At 41.2% G+C, this 27,735-nt stretch overlaps 1 protein-coding gene across 4 annotated transcripts in view; it reads left to right on the plus strand.

The window, feature by feature from the left end:
- ctdsp1 (CTD (carboxy-terminal domain, RNA polymerase II, polypeptide A) small phosphatase 1) overlaps nucleotides 1-27,272 on the plus strand; it is a 34,944-nt gene extending 7,672 nt beyond the window's left edge. The window contains exons 2-8 of one of the 4 annotated variants that reach the window (XM_037789851.1): nucleotides 6,545-6,549; nucleotides 8,053-8,201; nucleotides 12,974-13,075; nucleotides 21,530-21,586; nucleotides 24,691-24,783; nucleotides 26,591-26,776; nucleotides 26,944-27,272. In XM_037789851.1, coding sequence (XP_037645779.1) covers nucleotides 6,545-6,549; nucleotides 8,053-8,201; nucleotides 12,974-13,075; nucleotides 21,530-21,586; nucleotides 24,691-24,783; nucleotides 26,591-26,776; nucleotides 26,944-27,072 — 721 coding nt within the window. In that variant the 3' untranslated portion in view covers nucleotides 27,073-27,272. Of the gene's footprint in view, nucleotides 1-2,930; nucleotides 2,962-6,544; nucleotides 6,550-8,052; nucleotides 8,202-8,916; nucleotides 11,793-12,973; nucleotides 13,076-21,529; nucleotides 21,587-24,690; nucleotides 24,784-26,590; nucleotides 26,777-26,943 lie in introns of those variants that run through there. The other 3 variants (XM_037789853.1, XM_037789852.1, XM_037789850.1) reach the window with 3 other exon arrangements.
- The last annotated feature ends 463 nt before the right edge of the window (nucleotides 27,273-27,735 follow it).

The following is a 27,735-nucleotide window of genomic DNA, read 5'->3' on the forward strand; positions in this document are numbered from 1 at the left end:
AACACACGCTGTCCACACACAGTTAAATATGCACTTCTGGTACATCATGTACACAAACCACGTACCTATCAGCTGTGAGCTCAAGATCAGACTAGAGATGTAACCACCTAAATGATGGGTGAGTAGTACTTAGTCTCTTCCGACGTTTGTGTTTTCTAAATAGAAAACAGGTTTTATACTGAAAATGACATACAATACAGCCTGAGTAGACTTTCAGGCTCCTGGTGATCTCCCTCCAGCCTGCTGTCTCCTTATTTAGGTGTTAGTAGTGAAATGCGGTGGTATCGTATCAGATAACTCCTCATTTTAACTTCACCAATCAGCCGTTCCTCGTCCGTTGGAATAAGGAATGAATAGAAACGGGGCGTCTGTCAAAAGTTCAACTCAAAACGTCGCACTGCGAAGCGCTTCGTCGCTCGCGGCCAGTTAGTTCATTCCAATAGTAAACATGCAATCGAACTGATTATATAACTAACTCTTGATTGCGTCACATTCTGTTTGGATGGTGTAATATGTAGGCTACACACATCCCAATACATTAGACCTCTCTGTGTTGTACACATTACAGTCCCTCTAGAGTTTTTTTGTGAACCCCCAACCTTAAAGTTCAAACTGTGCCTATGACTGTCAGGTGAGTATTTTCAGATGCAGAAATGTTAAAACCTTGATCTGACCTGACCAGTTTGGCCACCGTGAACCTGCCATACCATCTGCTCTGGAGGGGTGTGAAGCGAGTTGTCAGATTGTAACAGAATATCAGGTGTCAAAGTGGCGGAAAGTCGGTTGCGGGAGGCCTCCATTCCTTCTGTGTCTGGATAGGAATAGAAGCAGCCATGTTACAGAGTCATGCCTAGCCCCAAAGGGTCCCGGACAAGCCTGCTTTCAACTAAGTAGGTTGAAACATGCTGATGTGGCGCGAGGTCGTTGCTGCCCCTCGGATATGCTGTAACCTCATTATCAGTGTCTGAGTCTCTTGGGCAGAGAGCTGTGAGGAATGTTGCAGTACAGTTTGCTTCTTCTTCCCCATTTTGGCAGTGGGCCTGATTAAACAATGAGCTGAAGAGCAAATTCGGTGCAACTAATGAATCTAACTGCAATCACATGAACGTGGCTGTGGTGTGCTTACCTGAGTTTTAACTCAGTTGGCTATAGTTGCTTCTTGAACTTGGCTAAACTAGATTTGTTATATCTCCAGTGCTCTTTAAAATCTTGTTGCAGACCACTTTGACCAGTCTGTAGCTCTTAAATAGCAGCTGTCAGTGTTTAAAGGTTGTCCCTGGCCCAGCATGCCATGGTGATGACCCACCTGCAGATCAGGATCCATCCCGCACATGTAACATGGGGCTGCTCAGAGAAAAACTGTTCATGCTGCACAAGTGACATATACAAGCCCTGTGTATTATCTATATTTGTATTAGGCAATTTCATAGCTTTTTATTGTTGTCAACTTGATGCATCCCATTGTGTTGAGGAAATGGGTACACCCATGTCAAGCTCCCACTTTATTTTTAACCACGCTAGTGGTGGTGCTCTAGGGATGGCAATGTTGTGGTTCGGTCCACCGCTTTGGTCCAGACTGAAATATCTCAAAAACTATTGGATGATCGCCCTCAGTAACAACTTTTGTGATCCCTTAAAGCTTCAGTAGGTAGAATGTCTTTGGCATCATTGGGCAAAAATTCCATAATAAACTTTTAGCATATTGTAATTCAAGTGTTCTGAGGGAAAATTAGACATCTGCTCCTCCTCATGGCTCTGCTTTCAGGCTTTGACCAATCACAGGTCATTTCAGAGAGAGCGTTCCTATTGGCTGTTCATTCAACGGAGGCAGCTGTCAGTCACTCCGATCAAACGGTCAAACTAGGCAGCGCTGATCAAACATGAATTAATATTCTATTACTGTAATGACTATTTCTCTCCTCAGATGTTGTCAGAATCATCTTGTAGTGTACTGTTCAGCTGTAAAATGAGAAAGTTTGCTCCGGCTGGTGGGCGGTGCTTGGTATTTCCTCAACTGATCTCTACATGGCGGCCGGGTCACAAACTTTCTCATTTTATAGCTCAACCTTAAACGATTTGAACTTTCACCATTGTAGTGTGGCATTTCTCTGACCAAATATTTCCCTTTTAGCCCCCCTTTATTTGCCGTCACCTACATGGTTCTCATGCAAATGACTTGTCTGGATATCAAATGGTTAAATTGAAATGTTCCTTGTAGTTGCACACTTTTCTTGATCATCCTCACAGAACATTATCTATCGGAGCATGATCTCTCTTCAATTACATGCTAGAAATGTAAATGAAACCAGTCCAAATGACTTGTGACCGCTCTTATTTTGGACCTTAACTCATTCTATCAGGAGCCAGTGTCGTCTGTGCAGCCAGGGGTTCTGTTTCTGTTGACACCTGCAATGCAGACATGATCATTAAGACGTTTTGGGAATGACATGATGTTGCAGAGTAGTATACAGCATCGAAGGTTTCATTTAGTCATTTTTCGGTGCAGTGTAAACACACAGCGTAGCCAGTTCCTGCCGTGGATTGTCAGTGACACCACAAGGTTTGTGACTGTTTATGGCCCGGTGTGAGTATGTGGCACTATACTGTATTTACACACACAATATTATCATGAACCTCTGTCAGCAGCTGCTCCGGCAGGCTATTTTAGGCGCTCTGATGTGTAATATCAGAAGAGGTAATGCAACGAGCAGCGTGATGTTTTTTTCACCTGCCCTGTCCCTTCACACGTGTTTGCACACAGACCTTTCATCTTGGGACCAGAGAGGTATGTCCCGACAAGCATGCCCAGGCCGTAATGACAGCTCTCCGGTGGCTTCGTCCACTTTCAGTCCCGGTTGAATGAAGTAAGTCAACAGGCCAAAGTCATAGTGAATAACACTTGGAAGTAGGTCAGACTTGTTAGGGACGAAGCTGGGCCGAATAGAATGGTTAATAATAAAGGTGATTATGAAAGCTGTTTTTCTATTTATATTTATCTGTGCCATTTCTGTGATTTTTTAATAACCTTTGAGTCATTTTGTACATATTTTATGTTTTTTTTATTTTTACTATGTTTTCAGTTTTTTTTTGGTTTTATATTTCTGTTACCTTGATTATTATGGGATTGTTATAATGAATATAAAATGGTACTGAGCCGACTTCTAAAGTACAACATAAGTTTTTTTGTCAGTCAGGAGCAAGTTGAGAACAATTTCAATGCTTCCTTTAATAATGCTGAAAGTGTTTGGGTTCTCCCGACAGTCAGTGTAACAACACGTCTTTGTGTCGTACACAGACTCCATTTGTTGTCTGCTCAACAAGATAACCATTGCCCATCTGTGCTACTTTGCAATCATAACACATTTACACCCAAAGCAAGTTGACAGGTCCGTCATATACCCCATAGTGAGGCAACAGATTTAGCCCGGTCTGAGCGGCGTGCTAATGCCTCGAGCTGACAGCTCTGACTGCTCATCAAGGCTCAGCTAATTTGTCAGTTTTTTCTTTTTTTGAAAACTCTCATCACTCTGACACCAGTTGATGAAATGTTTTTGCCACCAGTTGTGTGTTCCAATAGCTGTTGTTACATCGGTTAGTGATGGTTAAACCGAAGTGGGTAGAAATGGAGCTTATATGATTCAAAAAAGTTATTTTTATAAAATGTTCACTATATCCTGACAGTAGTGCATGAGACAGGTAATCTGAAAAAAGTCATGTGCCTCTGTGTCCTCCGGTGTCCTCGGGTGCACCTGCAAGATTTCCCAGACCTGAGGAAAACAACCAATCAGAGCCGAGCTGGAGCCTTGCCGTCTCTGAGCAGCTGTCAATCACTCGCAAACTCCAATCAAACGGTCAAAATCGGTAGCACTGATCAATTATGAATCAATATTCTGTTACTGTAATGCCTATTTGTCTCGTAAAATGTGTTCAGAATCATCTTGTAGTGTACTGTTTAGCTGTAAAATGAGAAAATTTGTGACCCGGCAGCCATGTTGAGATCTGATGAGGAAATACCAAGCACCACCCACCAGACGGAGCAAACTTTCTCATTTTACAGCTAAACTATCTTTGCTCTGATAGATAATGTTCTGTGAGGATGGTCAAGAAAAGTGTGCAACTAAAAGGAACATTTCAATTTAACCATTTGATATCCAGACAAGTCATTTGCATGAGAACCATGTAGGTGATGGCGAATAAAGGGGGGCTAAAAGGGAAATATTTGGTCAGAGAAATGCCACACTACAATGGTGAAAGTTCAAATCATTTAAGGTTGAGCTATAAAATGAGAAAGTTTGTGACCCGGCCGCCATGTAGAGATCAGTTGAGGAAATACCAAGCACCGCCCACCAGCCGGAGCAAACTTTCTCATTTTACAGCTGAACAGTACACTACAAGATGATTCTGACAACATCTGAGGAGAGAAATAGTCATTACAGTAATAGAATATTAATTCATGTTTGATCAGCGTTGCCTAGTTTGACCGTTTGATCGGAGTGACTGACAGCTGCCTCGGTTGAATGAACAGCCAATAGGAACGTTCTCTCTCTGAAATGACCTGTGATTGGCCAAAGTCTCCCGTCACGGGCTAGATGTTCTAAAGCCTGAAAACAGAGCCATGAGGAGGAGCCTAGTTTTCTCTCAGAACACTTGAATTACAATATGCTGAAAGGTTATTTGGGATTTTTGTCCAATGATGCCCAAAAAAGTCTGCCTACTGCCTCTTTAAGGTAGATAAAATGCAAATGCAGTCATAAGACATTGTCACAATTTCACACTGTGATTTATTTAAACACAAGTAGAGGGAGAGGAGGATTCAAGCTCAAACCATGGTACTTAAAGGTGCTCTACACGGTATCCAGAGCAATAATATAGCAGGAAACAACGACTTGTCGTGTGACGATCCTCTATCTTGCATTTAGCAGCTTTAATACAATAAAATAAACATTTAATTCTGTTGTTTCAAAAAAGTAATCTCAGCCATCATCAATACAAATATAGAGGAACTATAATAATAGATTGCAATTTAGATTTTGCTTCATGGTAGCATTAATTCTGCACTGAACTGTTCTTTTAAATAGGGATATCTCCTTTTTAGAAAGACCCCTGCTGATCCCTGTTATAACACTTGTACCCAGAGGTGTAGTGGTCGTTGATGAGGTGGATGTACTACTAGGTAGATGGGTAGAAGGTTACTGAGGAGGAAGTGGGTATACTGTCCTATATATTCCAGTGGGTTTTTGGCTGACCGGTGGGTATACCTTTCTATATCCTCCACTGCACCACTTGTAACAGTACACATCTGTTACTGTCTGGCATTCTTAATGTCATTCTTTGGCCCCGTTCAGACCTGGCATTAACATGCTTCCTGAGTGATCTGAACACAAGTGGAATGCTTTAAGTATGTGTGTTCACACCTGGCATTAGAATGCGTCTCCACATGCGTCTTGAGTGACCACTTGTGATCTGATGTCACTGCCCCGTTCTATACGCAAATGAACACATAGTAAATACACGGCTAATAGAGCAGACATTGTGAAGTACTTTTACATGAATGTCAGTAGTAATATCCTACATATTCGTACATTTGGGTACATTTTATTAACATTGAAATATAAGGTTATGTACTCTGTGCTGCTGTCACTGCTGCCTTTTCCAGGCAACAGAGCTTCAGAGAGCCGGGGATGAGAGCGAGCGAGAACGGGCTGGTGTCAGCTCCATGCAAAGCACCGGAACAAAAACACAGACACATCTCCGACAGTATGATAATAATGCACTTTGCGTGCCTAGTCTGATAGTCTGTAGATATGTAGCCTATAAACAAGATATATTTTAATTAGGGATGTCCATAATTAACCGTTTAACCGTTAACCGACATTAAGCATTTTAACTGATTAACGCTATCGGTTAAAACTGTTAAAATAAATATTTCTTATTAATTAAAAAGCTGAGCGGCTCGTCACTTTAAGGAGAAAAGCTGGTCCACCTTAACAGCCCATCTTAAGAGGCGGAGCCGGAGTTGCAGGATACAGGAAGCGGAGGAGTTGTAGTTTCGTAGCATTTATTCAGCGACAAATAAACTGTACACACACTGCTACACCTACGTTCACAGCTAGAACGCCACCAACAACCTCACACTCACCGCCAACACACACACGGACACTCGTTAAAGTTAAGTCGTGCTGACAGACTGTATGTGTGTGGCGGCGGCGGCGAGCAAGAAGCCTCCGGCAATGCTAGAGCTGCTAACGTAGCACAAACACACACACTGTTTGTTGGCCACTCGCTATCGTTAATCCGGGCAGACAGAATGTCGTTATGCCGGGCAGACACACAGCTGACAACCTGCTAAACTAAACTAAATGTGCGGTGGAGACTTTTACTGGGAAAGTGGATGCATGTCGGCGACACTACACGCAGCATCGTAGCTGCTAAGTTAACGCTCCCGGACGGTGAGCTGGGGACTCAGTTGTCTGTTGTGCTCGAACACTGCCCCTGGCGCGAGGCACAAATCTTGTCGGTTAATGGTTAATAATCGGTTAACGAGGGTCGGTTATCGGTTAAGATATTTTTTCAAAATGAGTATCCCTAATTTTAATAACATACAGTTGTACCGACAGAATACAGTAGAGCACAGAAGCTGTTTCCATGCTGTGAGGCAGACAAGCGCTCGCGTCTGCCTGTCTATTCACATGAAGAGCACAGAGACCCGCGGATCCAAGCGGGACATCAGTTGAGTAGGCGGTCCTTCAATGTGGCCGAGGACATATTCACTTACACGCTGCTAAACATTAAATAACAAAAAAATAGTTATAAAAATGTTGCCTTTTGCACATTTGTTTTAACGCCACCAATTTCTTTAATGCATTAACGCAATCAATCTTTCGGAGGTTATGGCTCAGTTTTAAAGTTAGATAGTTTACAAGATCCTTGCATCATATGAAACTAGAAAACCTAAAGAATCCATCGGTACCAATCATGTCATACTAGCTCGTCGCGAAGGAGGTAAAATAACGCTACAAATTTGCGCAAAATTTTGTCAAGGAAAAACTGTCATGACCATTTTCAAAGGGGTCCCTTGACCTCTGACCTCCAGATGTGTGAATGTAAATGGGTTCTATGGGTACCCACGAGTCTCCCCTTTACAGACATGCCCACTTTATGATAATCACATGCAGTTTGGGGCAAGTCATAGTCAAGTCAGCACACTGACACAGCACAACACACTGACAGCTAACAACTCTGATTGGAGCATATTGTTTTATGCTAAATGTAGTACCTGTGAGGGTTTCTCGACAATATCTGTCATTGTTTTTTTTGTTGTTAATTGATTTCCAATAATAAATATATACATACATTTGCATAAAGCAGCATATTTGCCCACTCCCATGTTGATAAGAGTATTAAATACTTGACAATTCTCCCTTTAAGGCACATTTTGAACAGAATACATATTTCATCGATTGACAGCCCTATTGTAAATATGTTCAATGTTAGTCATTCACTAAGTTGTCTATTTAAGCAAATCCTTGGTATTTGAACAACAGAATATACACTGGAATTGAAACTGGTCCAGGATGTCTTCATCTGACTATTTTGGGGGCTGAAATGTACACTTATACTTTGTTATGCAATGTCTTTTAACCTTTTGCTTCACAACTAAAATAACTATGGTCAATCAATACACAACATGACAGAGAGCACAGAAGGAGTCTGCTGACAGACCAGCCAGAGTGATGCACAGATCAGATATACTGAATCAGCATTGCTTCCAATACTGACATCATGAAGCGGATTGAGTCCTGGCCAGATGTGACTGAAACACAGCAGATACTGTTTCTTACTCACTGACGAAATAAAACCGTAGCAACAACAACAATTGCATGAAGAACAATACTGGTAAACAAGAGCATGTTGATGAGCAGTTTGACTGGTTTCACTTCTGTAGTTGATATTGCTCACTTATAATAATCCTAATCTGAAGTGGCATCTATGTGTCTCTGTCATGTTGGTACAGTATGAGCATCATGTCTTCTCTGTCTCGCTTTATTCCAGGTGCCAACGAAGTTTCCCCCTCAAAGAAGCCTCGCAGAAGAGGCCTCTTCCACAGTCTCTTCTGCTGTCTGTGTAGCAAAGAATCAGAGCCACCTCCGCTAAAAAACAACACCCCCCTCTTGGTAGAAGAAAATGGGACTCTGTCAAAAGTAAGTTCGCCTCTCAAGCAACATCCCTCTCTCACTCTTCCGTGTGATATCAGCTTTCTCTCACCCTTATCACTTGGTCTTTGAGCGGCATGTGGTCAGTGTGATTGACAGCCGTGTGATGCGTGAAACACATGTTTTCTTGGCTCAGACCTTTTCCTGTTTACAAGAGCATCCTGTGCTGGGAAGTAGTACAGCAGTGTTGAAAAGTACTCCCAATGTCGGAAATCTATCAGGATCAAGAAGGGAGGAAATGGTTTGAATATTAGAGGTTGTGGTCTGACCGGAAGATCACTGCATTGCAAAAATCAGCTCATGTGCCACAAGCAAGGTACATTACACTAATCATCAGGAATGATTAAGAGCACGTGGTCTCAGTGTCTAACATATGCGAAGACAGTGTCTGATAATCCATCAATAATTGACCACTATCACTTTACCTAACATTTTTGGACAATTGACAACACTTCTTGTGGTTTTACTGAGTATATTCTTGGAAAACAGCATGGCTTTTGGTAGTTATGGTCTGAAGATCAAGTGGTCAAGATGTTCTCAGGTGTCAGTTTCAGATTTATGCCTTAGTTCAGCCTTTTTATTGAGATTTGATATTCCAGAAGTTATTTGTCACGTCTTTCCAAGTCCCCAAAATAAATTGCTTGGTCTCTGGCAAAGGGGGGAGGGGGGGTCGAGTCAAGTGCTAGGCTCAGTTTTGGTTGTGACAAACTGTCATATCAACGTGCATGCTGCTCCTGTTGCTGTTACTCTCTCTCTGGGGGGCTGTGGTGTCAGTGACTCCCCCCACCAGCCGTGTGAATATCCACTCTGAATGGACCCTCCAGTTACCTGCCAGTCATTTGGACTTGGACTCTGCATCATCCGGAACCAATGCATGGAGTTTAAACTTTGAACTTAACAAAATCCAGTCTGAGTAATCATTTCCTGATGTATTTGGAAAACTCTGAGCAGAGTAAAGTCTCCGGGGAAGGGGAGCCGTCTGCTGAGGCCATGCTTGCTGAACAATGCCAGGTCCCCAAATTAACAGAAGCTGCGAATATAACCGGCCCTTCAAAGGGAGGTGCTGAACTTGGAATACAGGTCCTTGTGGAATATACTGAGCAGACTTTTGTCAGCAGAGAACTGGACCCTTCTGTCCTTTGTGTGGAGTGTTGCAACATGAATCAAGATGAGACTGAATCCTGCACATACCGCAACGGACACTCTGAGAGCTTTGAGCAATTCTCAGAAAGCGTCGGATTTTTTGAATGCGACCAGATCCTCGATCAGTGTGAGACTTCGGGGTTAAGCCAGCCATTTGACGAATGTGCTCAACACTGTGTGTGTTTTAAACCTTGCAAGTCCTCTGAGCACTGTGCTAATCATAGCTTAGCTTCCAAATGTAGTCCTTGCTGTGAACACTGTGCAGAACACCTCCAATTATTTCAGCAATGCAAGCCCTCTCATCAACAGCTTGAGCCTTTTGACTTTGAGCCAGATAAATTGGCAGTGAACTGTGATGGTTTTGGGCAGTGCGAAATGTCTGATTTCATAACTGAATGTGCAGATCACGTCGAGTTACTGCAACAATGCGAGCCTTCTGATCAGCAGTACGAGTGCTTTGACTCTGAGCCAGACACGTCAACAGAGGATTCTGAGCCATGTGGAATGACTGGTTTCACGACTAACATATCTGACTCGGTGGACTTATTGGACTGTGGCACTGAACTTTGTGAGTATGATGAATGCACCAACAATGATAATGTTGATGATGAAGAGAGCTGTCTGCCTGAACAAGAGGATGAGCAAAATGAAACAGAGCCCACTGATGAAGAGTCCTGCACATTATCAGAGGATGCAATTTCCTCACATTTCGACAAACCTGTTTGTCACGTTTGTTTTGCTGACCGTGAAGACATTCCCTTTGCAAGTGAGACACACCAGCTCACTGAGGAAAACTCTCCGCAAGCCACTGCATTAAACGTGTCCACAGATCACTGTGAAATGTGTGGAACGGATTACTCTGAAGCAAGCCAAGAGCATGATCAACAATGTGCTACTTCAGAGCAGTGTTCTGATAAGACCTCAGATTTTGGCACTGAAGAAGACGGTTCCTCAGATTGTTCTTCTGTTGAAACCAAATCATTTAAGACTTGTCCTGATGGCAGCATTCCTTCAGATCGCTCCGATTCATGCGGGGAATCCGAGAAAGAAGCTCAGGGTGACTCGAGCGATGAGCAGACGCAGTGGGAATCTTTTGAAGACGATGAAGAAATAGAGCAAAGCGATATTAACGGAACTGATGAGGATACAGAGAAAACACCCACTGTTGATGCCATTGTTGAGGATTACTTTGATCTATTTGACAGAGCTGACTCTTACGGACACGCGTTCGCGCAGAAGCGACGTTACATATCCTGTTTCGACGGGGGAGACGTACATGACCGTCTGCACCTTGAGGAAGTTCAATCTGAGGCACAGACACTTGCCAAAAATGCCTACAAACTTAAAGAAATCATTGAGGAGATTCATGTCCAGGAAACTGATGCATGTTTTGATGCTCCGGAAGAAGCATGTGAAGATGCAAGTCAGAGAGGTGATGCCTCTTCTGGGTCTTGTGAGTCGGAGGACCAACCTGAAGACTGGATTGTAGAATCGGAGTCAAGTTTAGCAGGGGATGAAGTTGAAGAACATGAATCGGAGGCTCATGAACCTTATGTGGAGAGTTGTGAGGAAGCAGAGGAAGATGAGGAGACTGCGTTTGACGGCCATGTGTCTGAAATCTGCAAAGAAGAAGAAGCTGAGGTCTGCCTGTCCTCTGCTAATGAGGAGAGTATGAGTGCGCCATGTGCAGAGGACATCTCTGTTGAAGGTGATGCATATGAGGATGAAGGCTCTGTTGCTCAGAATAATGAATGTCTTTGTGACAATACCTCTACCATCGGACATTTACAGACTGCTGTTCTCGTCACTGATTTTGACGACAAAGTATTTATCGCATGTTCAGAAATGGAGCCATATTGGTCACTTGTCAATCATGAGGAAAATGGAGAGACATGTGAGCCAGGTGTTGAGGAATACTACGCATATCACATTAAAAGCATTCAGTCATCTGTTAAACAAGCCCCGAATGGATTTATCATGGAAGGAAGATCATACGATCAGATAATCCACTGGGATGCTTCAAGGAATGAAAGAGATGATGCTCTTTCATCCCTGAAAGAGACTGAGTTACGAGCACATGGAGTCTGCCCAGAGGAGTGCAAAGCAGTCCGATTTGGAATTACTGAGGTTATTGAGCTGAGTGAGGATCTAGCCAACCCCTCTGTTGAGGAAAAAACAAGCAACGAACAAACAAGCGAATCAGACGATGACAGTGGATTCAGTGAAACGTCAAGAGAAATCAAACCCACTTTCGGTATTATTCACAGTGTTGTCTCACAACTTGCAAAAAGTGAGAGAGGGGATGCACACATGCTGGTCAGAAGGACGGAGGAAAACGAAGCCTCCGGAGAAAGCACGGATTCAGAAGAGGAGCAGAGCGACGATGAATCCTCTGAGCTTTGTGAATGCGAGTACTGCATTCCACCAATCGAAGAGGTATAATACATCTTTGCACTTTAGCTGTGATGTATTGGAGTAGATAAAATTGAGTTTTCAGAACAGTGGGAAAAACTTTAAATTGTCCCAGAATCAAAGCAAACCTGTCTTCAATACTGTTGTCTATTTTTAAATCATTAAAGGGACAGTGTGTAGGATTTGGCGGCATCTAGTGGTGTGGTTGCAGATCGCAACCAACTGAGTACCCCTCCGCTCACTCCTCCCTTTCCAAGACTGCAGTAACATGAGCTGCTGAGTGCTGAACCGTGGTAACGCCGTTCACCTCGCTCCTTACCATAATAACGCTACTTTAGGAGCAACAGACGGCAGCTGGCGGTAGCACGGTTTTGCACTCTGCGGCTCACGTTGCCGCAGTTTCACAGGCGTGTCGTTGAACTACGGTGGTCTTCAGGTAACTCAAAAATGCGAAAGGCTCTCTCTAGAGCCGGTGTTTGGTTTGTCCGTTCTGGGCTACTATAGAAACATGGAGGAGCAACATAGAGGACTCCTTGAAGAGGACCCGCCCCCTATGGAGATATGAAGGGCTCATTCTAAGCTAACGAAAACACAACGATTCTTAGTTTCAGGAGATGAAATGAATGAATAGATGAAAACATAGTTATGAACATTATATTCCATTTTTGCTAGTAGATCAGATAATAAGAAGATAAATGCCCCACACTGTTCCTTTAAGACTGTACTACCAACTGTGGAGTAAGTTACAGGAGATCTCAGCTTGGCAGACTGTGTCAAACTTCATTATCCTTCCTTGGCAGTTAACTTAACACAGAGAAACACATGCAGCAGTGTTACAGGCAGCCTGTTCTGTCATGCCAGCTTGTTTTTAGCATCCGAATCACAATAACAAACGCCGATCTCTGACCGCTCGTTGAAGGACGGGCCGCAGTATGGTGATATTTGCTTGCTCCATCAGTGTGGCAGCAGCTGTAGCATCCAAGGTTTCCTGTAACCCATCACACAAACACCACAACACAGTTCAGTCTCTTAAGTGACAAGAAACACGCGCACACACAATGAGCTGTAAGTCCTACATGACAAATTGAGATGGTAATTTCTCATATTTAAAGTAATTACTTGTAAGTTGTAGCTGCTGCTCAGATTGTGGGCTTGAAAGCTTAAAGAAATCTGGGGTTAGGTCTAAACTCTCTTTTTGTTTTCAGGTTCCAGCAAAGCCGCTGCTCCCACGGGTGAAATCGAATGATGCAGGGAAGATCTGTGTGGTCATTGATTTGGATGAAACACTAGTGCATAGTTCATTTAAGGTAAGCTGGCCTGTGTGACCTACTGTCTCTTATACTGTATGTATGCTCTAAGGGGAGAGTTGACAGATGGACAACCACTAGCAGACTTTTATTCAAAAGAGATGATTAAAGGATCAGCTCATCCAAAACTTCCTGGAGTTTTGTAGCCATGGTGAGGTTACCAGGCAACCATCGGAGACTACAGGAAGGTAGTCCTCCCAAATAAGAAATAATCCAGCACGTAATCCCCCATGAAACCATAACTTGTTGTTTTTACACTATGGTTTTTGTACAGAATGAACAAAGATATAATGTGTTAGTTAGTCAGCTTTATAGATGCTGGTAGGTGGATGTTGTAGCTCAGGCGCAGCTCATGTGTGGCACGGTGCGGCTGCGTGTCGGCTGCGTGTCGGCTGCGTGTCGGGGGCAAGAATAGGGGGGACAACGAGACTTTTTGTCCCCCCACTTTTAAATATTATGGTAATAAATTGGTAACATTAAGCTGAACGTTGGCGATAACTTCTAAATGGCGTGTAACATGTTGGACCTCTATCCAATCATAATCAATCATTGTGTAGCCTAATTCAAATGAAATCAAAGTGTTCTGACATCCAGCCCGCCACAGTTTCATAATGAGCCGAAAATATTTTTCCACTTCTGAATGGGTGGGGTCCGCGTAGTCGGCTTGGAAAAGCTCGGGGTGAAGGTGAGTTTTACAGCACTTTCGCCTGTACCTCGCCATGGAGTGCTCACTGTGAAGTGCGCCCTCTCTCCCTGTAGGGAGGGTCGGGGCTCCCCTTATGTCTGTAAACCGGGGCGGACTGTCCTCAGTGCGTCAGGGATCTGTGGCAATGTCGGCAACCCACCAGACCTGTCTTGAAACGCGGACATCATCTGATTAAATTGTTTACTAGAGCACAATGTTCTTCATAGATCTAGTCTCTTCATTTTGCTCTCACAGTGCTCCAGATTGATGCATTTAACTTTAAAATATTCCATATTTTCTTCTGGGGGAGCATGCCCCCGAACCCTCCTACAGGGTCCGAGATCCACCCACCATCGTCTCACAGAATCCTGTGGGAAGCATTGTATTGCGTCATCCAAAGCTGGATGCCCCCCACTTTATAACTCATTCCGGCCCCCGCTAAGTCTTGCCTATTTCTTCCATGTGCCGCACGGTTCACAGCAAAGATAGTATGTTGATCATACCAGCAACATACTACAGTTTCAACGTCTATATCTGTAGAATATGTCACTGACATGTAAATAAGTACATTTTTATTTTAAACTCACCACTTCCTGTTTCTGTTTCAAAGTAAAAGCCCTCTAGTGTTTTTCTGTTGACAGAGTCCCTTCATTTGTTAACACAAGGCTTTTATTCTGAAATAGTTGCAGGACAGTGTTGTCGAAAATGCAGTGACTTGCAGGGCTCCGTAAATTAATAGAGAACCGGCTTTTAACTGTGGATTATAACTATTATGTATAAATGAGCACACGATTCTTAACCTTTTTCTGTCTAAAATAAAGATATATGACATTTATAATCTAATCCCACGGGTGAGGTATCCACATTGGCACTGGTTTCTGCTGCTGTCAGCCCTTTCTTTCTACATAGTTTGCCTTTCATAATTGCCATTTCATTTCATTACAAATGTTATTTATATTTATTTAAGACAGAAGGTTAGGAACCGTGTGGTAATTTATAAATAATAGTAATAATTCACAATTACAACCCCGTACTATATTCATTCATAGAGCCGTGCAAGTCACTGCATTTTCTACAACACTGTCCTGTAAATATTTCAGAATAAAAGCCTTATGTTGACAAATGAAGGAATTCTGTCCACAGAAAAAAAACACTTGAGGGCTTTTATTTTGAAACGGAGCAGGAAGTGTTGATTTAAAAATGAATCTTTACTTTTTTTCATGACTGTGACATATTCTACAGATACAGACATTGAAACTGTAGTAATGTTGCTGATATGATGTCAATATACTGTCAAAAGATCACTTTCACTGTCTTGTTGCTGTGAACCGCCCAATGCTCGCAGTAAAAAAAAGGCGAGACCTCGAATCTCCAGAAGGCTAAAGCTAACCGACTGCTGGCTATAGCTTCATAGTTACTATACAGATATGCGAGTGGTATCCATCTTCTCATACAACTCTAACCAAGAAAGAGAACTGTATTTTCCAAAAATGTTGAATTATTCCTTTAAGCATGATTTACCAAGGTGTTGAGATGTTTACAGTAGACAAGCATGTCTGCAATCACCGCAGTACAATAAAGCTCAAGTAGATTTGGTTCATGGTGTAAAGAGCCAATTAGTTATAAACCAAAAGCAATTTGAGTTTACGCCTTCATTACCATCCCAAGCACATGACCTTCATCCAAAAGTGAGATGTTCATGTACTCATTTGAGTAAAAAAACGTGTTCTCACTGAAACCATATGTGACTAAAGCTGTGGAATATAGTGAGTAATGATGACATGATCTCTGAAGGTGTTGTATATACAGTGTGGCATGCTGGATAACTATCATTATTTTGCCTGTTTAGAGATGATACAGTCACTGGAAAATCTTTACTGCAAATTATATTTAAATCTTAGAAAAATAACTCCCTTCCATCCAAATGACTTTAGTCTTTTTCCACTTATTCATTTGGACTAAATTGTTTCTATAACCCTTTTTTTATACTTTTGGCCTTTAATTACTTAAATGTCATCAATATTCCTAAATAGCGAGGACGCTCTCATTAATTATCCGCTGTTAGGCTTCCATATTGACTGTTAAAGCAAACAATCTACTTGCCAAGGCAAAAATAGCTATAGGATTTGCACTACATAATTTTGCATATGTTTAGGAAGCACATGACTTATTTTTATCGTAAATGACCCGGCTCATGTGCCACCTAAACATTAACCATATGCTTTATGGGCTCTCTGGTTTCATGATGCCGGATCCACCTGCACCCTAAAATCCAAGTGAGATGTTAAAGCGAGTAATTAAAGTCAGATGTTTTTTTAAATTTAATTTTATAAACGACATATACGTGTATATATATATAAGTATTTGTTAATGATTACCAAAGGATTTAAACATTTAAGAAATTGTTTGTAAAACATCTATAAACATGACATAGATAGATGGACTAGATATTAATAACTGGTTTGTAAACCATCTATAAACATTATTTGGATGACTATTTTAAAGTTGCAACTGATGATTATAATACCTTGTTAAATGGTTAATAAATACTTTGTAAAGCATCAATAAACATTATTTAGATAGATAGTTAATACTTTGTCAATGGCTAATAATTGGTTTGTGTTCCATCTATGTAATGTTTATAGATGTTTTACATTCTTAAAGGTTTACAAATCATTTGGTAATCATTAACAAATACTTAATATAGTATATAAAATGTTATGTGTGCAACAATAAACTGATATTAAATACTTAACTAATGTAAATAAGAATGTAATTTTTTTTATTTTTTTCTTAATGTATAAACTAATTATTTCATGTTCAAACTAATGATAAAATAACGTAAATTATAGCATAACTAATAATTAGTATATATAATTAATTATTATTTAATTATTTGTTAACAATAAAATAACTAAGTTTAATGAACTATCAATTTACTATTTTTAAATGATGGTTATTATAAAGTGAAACCCTAAAAAATTATCAAAAATATTTATTTTTTCAAAAATGGCTTTTAAATGCAATACTAAGTTGAGTCATTTATATATAAATACTGTAGAAAACATTACAACTGCACACCTGTTTAAATAGAATCTCTGCAAAACAATGCAAATCTATCCGTGTTAATACACTGCTAGTAGAGATGCTTTCAGTTCCTACAAATAACTGGCATCCTTTTGATCAGTTTGATACCTTTTAAGGTAGCATTGAGTTAACAAAGTAGTCAACGCCAAAAGTCAAGGCTCCTGTGTCACGACAAATTATGTAATGAATGCCATGTGGTGTTTAGCCCTTCTCAGGTCACAGACTGTCCCTAAAGCATGTCACTGGATAGTACCACTAGCTATGTGTAAACAGGCTCAGACTCTGTGAACTCCATATTTAACACAAGGTGGATAATAAAACTCATTATTACTTTGACACACATACTAAAAATAGTGTTAGGTAACACCGTTTTGGAGTTGGTTGTTAGTGAAAGGCACAGGAAAGCCAGCGTGCTGTGTGACTCATTAAAAAAAACAACTTTTAGAATAAAAATATTACATTTTATATGAAATGGAAAACTGGATGAAATTAAATAAATAAAGGTGTGCAACCGCTGAGTAGTTAAGTATTAATATTACTCTTAAATCATCCCAACTTATTCAAACCCTGCCTGGTTCTGTAGCAGGTTAGTCAGACCACCACTTTTTTTAAAAGGGGACCCAGTTGCCTTCTTACAGTTTGAGTGGTTTAGGAAATAAATGCTCAACTTCTATGAGAATCCAGACAAAGCCAGTCACATTATCGCTCAACAGACCTAATATGTCATCAGATGCTATATTTGTAGTCCTATATAATACCTACTACCATACAGAAATGTTAACCTGACCAGCCAGATGGTTTGTTACACAGAACCATCTGAGAAGCCGTCATTGGAAACTGTTTGGAAAAGGGCAGGTACTTTCAAAAAAATAATTGGCAGGTGATTGGATGAACCATCTGTCAATCAAACTTTTGCTGAAGCCAGTCAGGAGAAGAGCGAAAACATATTTTCCATCTAGAAAAGCCTTCAGTGTCGTTCTTTGCTCTTCTATCAATGAAGAAGCACTCTCCAGTTCAGATAGAATTGATGCTATTGCAGCATCTACGCTAACCTCTTCCGGAGCCGCCGTTGTTTTATTTGAACGAACAGTCGCCTCTCCATGTCGCCTCAAACACCTAAGCCACGCCCGTAGCTGCCAGTAGCTTCTCACAGGACGCTGATTGGTCCGTTTTCTGGCTTGCCGGACACAAACGCATTACTTGTAGCCTGACAAGATGGATGTTCGTGTGATATGTGATCCCGTGATTCTAGCGTGACCTCGTGACATTGCAAGAATCCAGCTGCTGTGCAAGGTAACAGAAACGTTGCCACAAAATAGATGCTAAACATACACTAGGCTACCTACAGTGCTTAAATTGTATCTAATTTGCAAATTTTGTCATAAGAAAGAATCATAAAATTACATATTTTAATACTGCTCTTTATGGACCGTTATTATGGACCAAAATTAAAATATGGCTAAAGGGATATAGCAAAATAGAGCTTGACATTTAGACTCATTAGTGATTGAAAAAATGTAAACCTTTGGTAATAGATCATTGGACAATGGAGACTCTAATTGCACAAATCAATGACAAGTATAGGACACATGCAATTAGATTGGAAAACGTATGGAAATAATTGGGACTATATGGGACTGACTGAAATAACTGACATTTTTAGAAGTGTATTTGTGGTGGCTTTTACGTTTTTTCTCAATCGCTTTGGTTCATTTTTTGAAACAGTCTTAACATTCTCTAAACTGTAAGTGCAATTATCACAACTGTTTGACAGTAGGGATGCTAATTTTGAAAAATGTTCTTAACCGATAACCGACCCTCGTTAACCGATTATTAACCGTTAACCGACAAGATTAGTGCGTCTCGTGTAGCGGTGCGCCAGCTGCAGTGTATGAGCACAACAGTCTCCAGTTCACCGTCCGGGAGCGTTAACTTAGCAGCCACGATGCTGCGTGTAGTGTCGCGGACATGCAGCCACTTTCCCAGTAAAAGTCTCCACCGCACATTTAGTTTAGTTTAGCAGGTTTTCAGCTGTGTGTCTGCCCGGCGTAACGACACTCTGTCTGCCTGGATTAACAATAGCGATTGACCGACAAACAGTGTGTGTGTTTGTGCTACGTTAGCATCTGTAGCTATGCCGGTAGCTTCGTGCTCACCATTGTCACACACACATACAGTCTGTCAGCGCAGCGTGACTTCAGCAAGTTTCTGACAGACCGTGTGTGTGTTGTTGGTGGCGTTCTAGCTGTGAACGTAGGTGTAGCAGACAGTGTGTGTACAGTTTATCTGTCGGTGGATAAATGCTACGAGGCTTCATCTCCTCCGCTCAAGCGAGCTATAGATGGGATCCGACTTCCTGTATCTGTAACGCCGGCTCAGACTCTCTTAAGGTGGACCAGCTTTTCACCTTAAGATGACGAGTTTTTCTCAGCTTTTTAATTAATTATTAACATTTCTTTTAGCTCATTTAACCGATTGTGTTAATCAGTTAAGATGCTTGATGTCGGTTAACGGTTAAACGGTTCATTACTAACATCCCTATTTGACGGGACATCACAACTCTATTACATGTCTGCAGAATATAAGTTTCATCGAGCTGAAAGCTGTTGTGTTTTGCTTTCTAGATTAGCTTTCTAGATTAGCTTTCTAGATTCCCATTTCAACAGCAGGTAAAAGTTTACTGGGAAAAGTCAATACTGAACGATATTGTAATACACAGAAACAGGATATGTACATTGTGTAGCAACAATGTGTTACATGTATTATAAATAGAAAATTCACCTTTGAGCTTTCATGTGAAGTCATATACAGTGAACAGAAGATTTGCTACAAAATGCCAAAAAACAAACCGTGCAACAATGAAAGAACCTGCTGTAGGTCATTAAAACCTCCTCACAGTATGTAACACCATGTCATAAATATTTATGGAATATACGTCTATGTCTGAATGATTTTGATAATTGAATGGGTCATTTTGCATGTGATGGCTCAAACAATGAAAGAATGTTTAGAAGTTGTCTAGAAGATTTCACTGAGAATCAACTCATCAGTTTTGATCAGCGAGACATGTGCAAGTGGTTGTTGTGCAAATTGTAGACAACTGTACTGACTCTTTTGCACACGTGTCAAAAACACGTGCAATTTTCTTGAATGAATTGAAAATTCTAATCTGTTGTGAACAACAAATAAATTGAGGTTATTGTTTTAAAAAAAACAAATTCTCATTTGAGAATTGAGCCAAAGTGAATGAGAAAAAAACCCTGTAAATATTTTGGTTCAAGGTGCAGTGTGTAGGATTTAATGGCTTCTAGCGTTGAGGTTGCAGATTTCAACCAACTGAAACTTCTCCCATGTCGCAAGCATGTAGAAGAACTAAGGTGGCCGACGTGAAAACACAAAAATGCAAACGGCCCTCTCTAGAGTCAGTGATTGGTTTGTCCATTCTGGGCTACTGTAGAAACATGGCAGCCGGCCCTGTGAAGAGGACCCGCTCCCTATATAGATATATACCTCATTCTAAGGTTATGAAAACACAACAATTCTTATTTTCAGGTGATACACTAAAGAAAGTATACTTATTATTATTATTATTATTATTATTATTATTATTATATTAATATATTATATTATATTTCTGCCTCCCCCTAAATGTTACAGAGTGTTCCCTTTAATATAGCGGACATACATGTGTATCATATAAAGTAGGATGAGAGTAGTTGGAGGAAGGAAGGAGGATTTTAAAATAGTAAACGTAATAAACAATACATAAATTAAACAAATAATGATTTGTACTGAGATGAGTCGGGGTAGAAGTGGATAAAAAAAACAGCAAAACAAAGAGTGGTTGCTGAGCCGCACACTACGTGCTCACTGTGAAAAGATGGAGATGGAGAACTCAGGCCTCAAGGCTAAGAGAGCCAGAGTTGGCGGATCAAACCAGAACTAAAACAGATGTAAATACTGGATTTGCATTTGTACTGATAGCACTAAAAAGTCTGCTTTAGTTCGAGTTCAGGCTGCTTTTAATTCTACACATTTTTGTCCATGGAAATTCTTGGAGTATGACAAAAAAAGAAGAGCAAAAGAAATAATTTTATTTTGAAATTAAATAAAAAAAATATTATAATAATCATAATCATAATAATTAATTGATTATTAATGACTCAATTAATTAACTATTCAAATGCAAAACATTTAAACCAACAGGTGTTGGACAGATTATAGCCAGCATGCAACATCGGGGAAAAACAAGCTATGCATTAAATGCATACGTTCTGATTGAAGGCCAACTCGTCCTGTGTTACGTGCATTACCTCATAGTGCACCAATTTAGGCCATGGTGTATTGCCTTATATAGAACATGCTAGGGGTGATACTAACATTTGAGAAGCATATTTCAGACGTGAGAACTGCCTAAATAAACCAGATATTTTATGACCCATATAACTTTCTGTAGTGCTCTTATTTCAACGATGTAAGTGACAAGAGTCATATTATTTACAGTATTGTGTGTTATTTTAAAGACGCTGAGGTGGTGTCTTTGTGTCTATGCGACGCAGCCTCACTTCAGATTAATTGCTATCACTCACATCTCTATGGAAAAGTGTAGATTTCCTTTGGAGATCAAATGAAAGAAATAGTCTTTTTTGTGTGTTTAACACTTCTGCTTTTGTTTTCAACAGCCAGTGAACAATGCTGATTTTATCATTCCAGTGGAAATTGATGGAACAGTTCACCAGGTAAGCACTTGATATGCTAAAGAGACCATTTGCTACACTGTCGTCTTGTGTTGCTTCAATCACATCACAATGTTAAAGCATAAAGCAGCCACCGTGGACGTTACTGCAAGCTTGATAGACTTCCTGCTAAAAGCCCCAAAGATTTTTGTTAAACATTGTGCAAACAGGATTTATACAGATCACCATTTTATGTGCGCTGACCATCATTGTACTGTATATACACCAGTAACCAAAATCTGTGCTGTACACCATCTGACCTGAACAGCAGGATGCTTTATAAACTCTCAAATACAAAAGTAAGAGAGTCAAATTGAGAACTGCTCCATGGTTTGCACTGGGAACACTGTGCTAGCTCCCTGACAGTGCTGTAGCCCGCTCTGTTGATGGCTCCAAGCAGCAGGTGGCTATTTACGTGGCCTGACGAAATGAGGAAACCTTGGCAGGCTTCTCAGAAATCACTGGCCATCAATCTCACACTGTGGCCCATATTATGTCCTGCACATTGGTGCTGGGGGATGGCAGCGACTATTCCCTGCAGGCGTTCAATGGCAACCGCATCTCTTGTACTGGGCCTCCCAGAAGACAGAGGAGCTTTGTTGTCCAAAGGGCCTGGGTCTGTTTCAAGTAATCCAGGATAGGCTTGTTAAAGTGGGGAAAGCCTATTCAGGATGACTTGGTTCAGAAACAAGGCCGCCAGCATCTTAGCTGAAGTAGATAATAAAGTCCTGTTGGGATGTTTACATGAAATGTTCTTGGATTAGATATTATAGCTTTATGTTTTCTTTTGCAGCATTTGATGTCATTATAGTGACATAGAAATATCAACATACAAAAGAAGATCATTTTAATGGTAGAGAAAGACAGTGGGTAAAGCACACACCAAGAAAGATAACTATAACAATAACTATAAAGTAGGGCTGTCACAGTTAACGCGACAATAACGCATTAACACAATTGATGTTTCAGAGGTTGTAGTGGGCTCAGTTTTAAATCTAGAGTGAAGATACTGGTATCATATGAAATTGGAAAACCTGAAGAATCCATCGGAACCAACCATGGCGCGTGCTTGGTTTGTGCTTGGTGCGTGCTTGGTGCGTGCTTTGTGCGTGCTTGGTTTGTGCTTGGTGCGTGCTTGGTTTGTGCTTGGTGCGTGCTTGGTTTGTGCTTGGTTTGTGCTTGGTGCGTGCTTGGTGCGTGCTTGGTTTGTGCTTGGTGCGTGCTTGGTGCGTGCTTGGCGCGTGCTTGCCGCTGTTTACAGAACGTTATTATTCATCAGTGGCGTTATAGTTATGGTTCTTGGTGTGGACGGACCTTTTCCTTGTCTTGATAATGACAGAACTGTCATATTTGGAGACTGTTGTACATATGATATTAAAAAAGCCTGAATTTGGACAGGTACATAGGTTGCTCTGTTATGTTTTAATAAACTATGTGCCAATATACACCGATCAGCCATAACATTATGACAGCATGGGCACCCTGACCGGTCTGCGGCTACGCCGCCCCATACACAACAAACTGCTCCTCACTGTGTGTTCTGACACCTTTCTATCAGAACCAGCATTAACTCTTTCAGCAGTCTGAGCTCCAGTAGCTCTTCTATTGGATCAGACAACACGGGCCAGCCTTCGCTCCCCACATGCATCAATGAGCCTCGGGTCTGACCCTGTCGCCGGTTCACCGGTTCTCCTTCCTTGGACCACTTTTGGTAGGTCCTGACCACTGCAGACCGGGAACATCCCACAAGAGCTGCAGTTCTGGAGATGCTCTGACCCGGTCGTCTAGTCAGCACTATCTGGTCCTCATCCAAGTCGCTCACATCCTTACACTGGCCCATTTTTTCTGCTTCCAACACAAAGTTCAAAATTCAAAATGTTCACTTGCTGTCTAATATATCCCCCCCACTGCCAGGTGCCATGGTAACCAGATAATCCATGTTATTCACTTCACCTGTCAGTGGTCTGAATGTTATGGCTGATCGGTGTATGTGTGTCTTCAGAATATCTGGACACACAAGTCAGATGATTACCATTTCCTTCCCCATGACTAGTTTGTGTTAGGGATGCACCGATACAGATACCGGATCAGATATCGGACCGATACTGACTCAAATAGCTGGATCGGATATTAGTAACAATGGGGCCGATGTATTAAATTCAATACTATATGACAGCATACTATATACATTATATACTGGAATTTGAATTCCTGTTTACGTTTTGATCAATTTGTTGCTTCATTAAAAAGGTTTACACCTGAATTGTAATTCCTGTTAATTTTGAAGGTTTTTTACCAAGTTGCTGGTGTAAGATTTATTATTCTAATAATAAATGACAATTCAGAAAATGTATAATAATGTATGATTATACACTGATCAGCCAGATAGTGCTGGCTAGACGACCGGGTCAGAGCATCTACAGAACTGCAGCTCTTGTGGGATGTTCCCGGTCTGCAGTGGTCAGGACCTACCAAAAGTGGTCCAAGGAAGGAGAACCGGTGAACCGGTGAACCGGCGAACCGGCGACAGGGTCAGACCCGAGGCTCGTTGATGCACGTGTGGAGTGAAGGCTGGCCCGTGTTGTCTGATCCAATAGAAGAGCTACTGGAGCTCAAACTGCTGAACAAGTTAATGCTGGTTCTGATAGAAAGGTGTCAGAACACACAGTGAGGAGCAGTTTGTTGAGTATGGGGCTGAGTAGCCGCAGACCAGTCAGGGTGCCCATGCTGACCTAATGTTATGGCTGATCGGTGTATATAATTTTATGTATATAATAATTTAATCTGTGTATTTATTTGTTACAATTTGTTTTACAAAGTTAGGTAAGTGATGTTTAGGTCCAGCCTGATGTCACCTGACACATAACAGAATGATCCCAGTCACTTCCACACAGTGAGACATACAGCTTATTAATGAAACACTGGTATCGGATCGGTACTTGGTATCAGCCGATACCCAAAGCCCAGGTATCACTATTGGTATCGGGACTAAAAAAGTTGGATTGGTGCATCCCTAGTTTGTGTTCCTGATCATATCTCTAATAAATGAAGCATGTGGTGGAACAACTGTGGATTTCATGCTGTCATGCTTCTGTGTCTCCCCCCAGGTGTATGTGTTAAAGAGACCCCACGTTGACGAATTCCTCAAGAGGATGGGAGAACTGTTCGAGTGTGTCTTGTTCACTGCAAGCTTATCCAAGGTCAGCCAGCTGTCCCTATTCTGTGTGACTTGTGTTTAACATTTGACTCATCATATAGTGAGTTTGATTTGCAGGTGACCTTCCACATACACCCTCACACATAAATTATATTTATTATACCTGTCAAGCGAATCGCAGACATTTTACCCTCTCACATTTACTTCAGACCGTCTTAGCCTCAACTTCACCTTGTGAAGCATGTGGTCGGTTATGACTCAGGGACTTGCTCACACTTGATTCATTAGGTTTTAGTTGCCATGTTTGCATTTACAGACCGTGTCATATATTTTGTGAACATCGTCTGAAATCAAATGCTGATCTGCCGCCTTTCATGTTTTGAAAATGTCCAAGCTTAAATGTCGCAGATATCGATTCTCTATGGCTGACACGTACTGTATGTTCATGTGCATTGAAATATGATGCAGATTGGTTGTAGGTCTGTGTAGGCCATAAGGTTTAAGTTGGTGGAGACTGATAGCAGAGCTAAAAAGAGTGTGAATATTGAAGTTCCATTCATCAGCTGGCCAGAAACACGACTCTAGATGAATGCTAATGTAGCTGTGTGTCTGCTAGTGTAAATAGGGAACTGTTAGCTAATAAGTTCACCTTTTCAACTTGTAACTTATTGACTGAAGGCCTTTTCACACCGGGGGCATGACGAAGAAACAACATGAAAATGCAAAATACTCACCTGCGAATATTGTATGGCTAGGGCTTTTATTGTGAAAGTTAAGAACGGAAGGATAGGATCTGGTCTGCGCTGCCTTTGTCAAGGTTGAAAGGAGTAATAAAGTTTCAGACTACGGAGCCTCTGTGTTGTTTTTTCATAAATATAGATGCAACTCAACCAGGTCCGCCTTTATTCGCAGTGCGAGAGCTCAGAAAATCGACCTTGTTCCAAAAAAAAGACGTTTTCAACGCATAATATTCATGCTCTGTGTGAAAGTACTCGTGACAAAAACAACAGTCGAAAAAATTTATTGATGTGCAAATGAATCACACGATAACAACGCCCCCGGTGTGTAAAGGCCTTAATATGTCAATGATGTGCTTAGAACTGATTTTTTTGCCCCCAAGTAGCAAAAAAATCAGCTAATGCAACTTTACCTCTAATTTAGAGATCTGTTTAAAAACTATTTTTTGTTTTTTTTACCTTGTTAGGACTTGTGAGGAAATCCTACAGCCTGCATTACCACAGAGCGACTCCTCTGGTTGTATAGAAGTCTATGAGAACAATGAGTCTACTTCTCTCTTGATTTATTACCTCGGTAAACATTGTAAACATGAGTTTATGGTCTCAATCTCTTGTTTCAGGTCTTCTTCAATACAGCATGATGTTCATTTAGTAAATTAAGACCTTGTGATTGACAGGTCACTACCATGGCATTGTCCGGTCTGGAAGTTGTCCATGTTTTCGTCTTAGAACTTTAACCCTTTCACAGTGTGTTTTCAGTTTCTGAAAGTTAATTAGAACCTTTTTGGTTGCCTCTCTTATTCAGCGGTGGGTTGTTATTAGCTCCACCCTGTCGTATCACATCTGGTGGCAAAAAAAACAACATGGCGAAGGCCAACAAACCAAGATGGCGTCGGCCAAAATGCCGAACTCATGGCTTCAAAACGGTAGTCCACAAACCAATGGGGTACGTCACGGTGACTACGTCCACTTCTTCTATGCAGTCTGTGGTGTGGCCTCATCCACAGTCTACATGTTTTACTGGTCCTAGTTTAGCATTCTGCCATAGAATGACACACAAACACAGCTCAGCACTGTCTAAAGCCAGCCCCTGGTTTTGTCCTGCTACTGTAGTACGCAGATCCGGTGTCGGACCTGTTGGACAAATGGGGGGCCTTCCGGAGCCGTCTCTTCCGGGAGTCGTGTGTCTTCCACAAAGGGAACTACGTGAAAGACCTGAGCCGTTTAGGAAGAGACCTCAACAAGGTCATCATCATCGATAACTCGCCAGCCTCCTACATCTTCCATCCCGACAACGCAGTAGGCCTACTATATTTCTTTCTCTGCATTACACTGACCTACATTTGTATGTTTCACTAAAATCTTTTTTGGAACAATATTAATACAATAATGATATACTATTGAGTACTATGGAATATTGAAAAGGTCTTCTAATTCCACCATGTCCTGCTTCTTCAAACCTCCAGGTTCCCGTAGCGTCCTGGTTTGACGACATGTCAGACACCGAGCTCCTCGATCTTATCCCCTTCTTCGAGAGACTAAGCAAAGTGGATGACATCTATGATGTCCTCCAGCAGCAGAGGACTTCAAGTTAACAGAGGCAGGACACTAGGATGAAAACAATCAACAACAGCTGTCGTCACGGGGCCACGGAGGCTGCTGGGCCGCAGGCTCCACGCTGCTTCCAACTTCAAGGACCACACTGCAAAAAAAAGCCTCTCATTGAATCTGGTATTCTTACAGTATGTGGCGTAACAAATAAGTGAAAGCAATCTTCTGGCAGGGTTTTGCAGCGTTGAACGATTGCTTTCCTTTTTTGTGATGCTAGATGAATGAATATGAGATTCAATGACTTCTGTAGATATCTTTTGCATTGCAGCTAGTGTGTTGTTGTCGTTATGTGCCAGCAGTGACCTATGTAAGTGTGCTGTAATCCTAGATTGTGTGAACAGCTGTTCAGTGCCATTCTACAAATGAACCACATCAGTCATTTTCATTTCTATAATGTAGTATTTGTAATATTATTTGAAGCTCTCTCACAGAATTTAATAAGTCATTGAAGACTGTTCCTTAAACCCCGTTAACTCTCTTTAACTCTCTTTAACTATCTTTGATTCAAATGTGTATGTAGTAAAAGACAATCATTAACTTTAGAGAATTTTGGTTATATACTATATTTTCCAGAACATGTTTTGGCACATTACACTACAAAACACCCATTTTTGACGTGCTCCAAATACTGTGCACTTCCTGTATGT

The sequence above is a fragment of the Sebastes umbrosus genome, chromosome 13, assembly GCF_015220745.1.
Source record: "Sebastes umbrosus isolate fSebUmb1 chromosome 13, fSebUmb1.pri, whole genome shotgun sequence".
In the NCBI taxonomy this organism is placed as follows: domain Eukaryota; kingdom Metazoa; phylum Chordata; class Actinopteri; order Perciformes; family Sebastidae; genus Sebastes; species Sebastes umbrosus.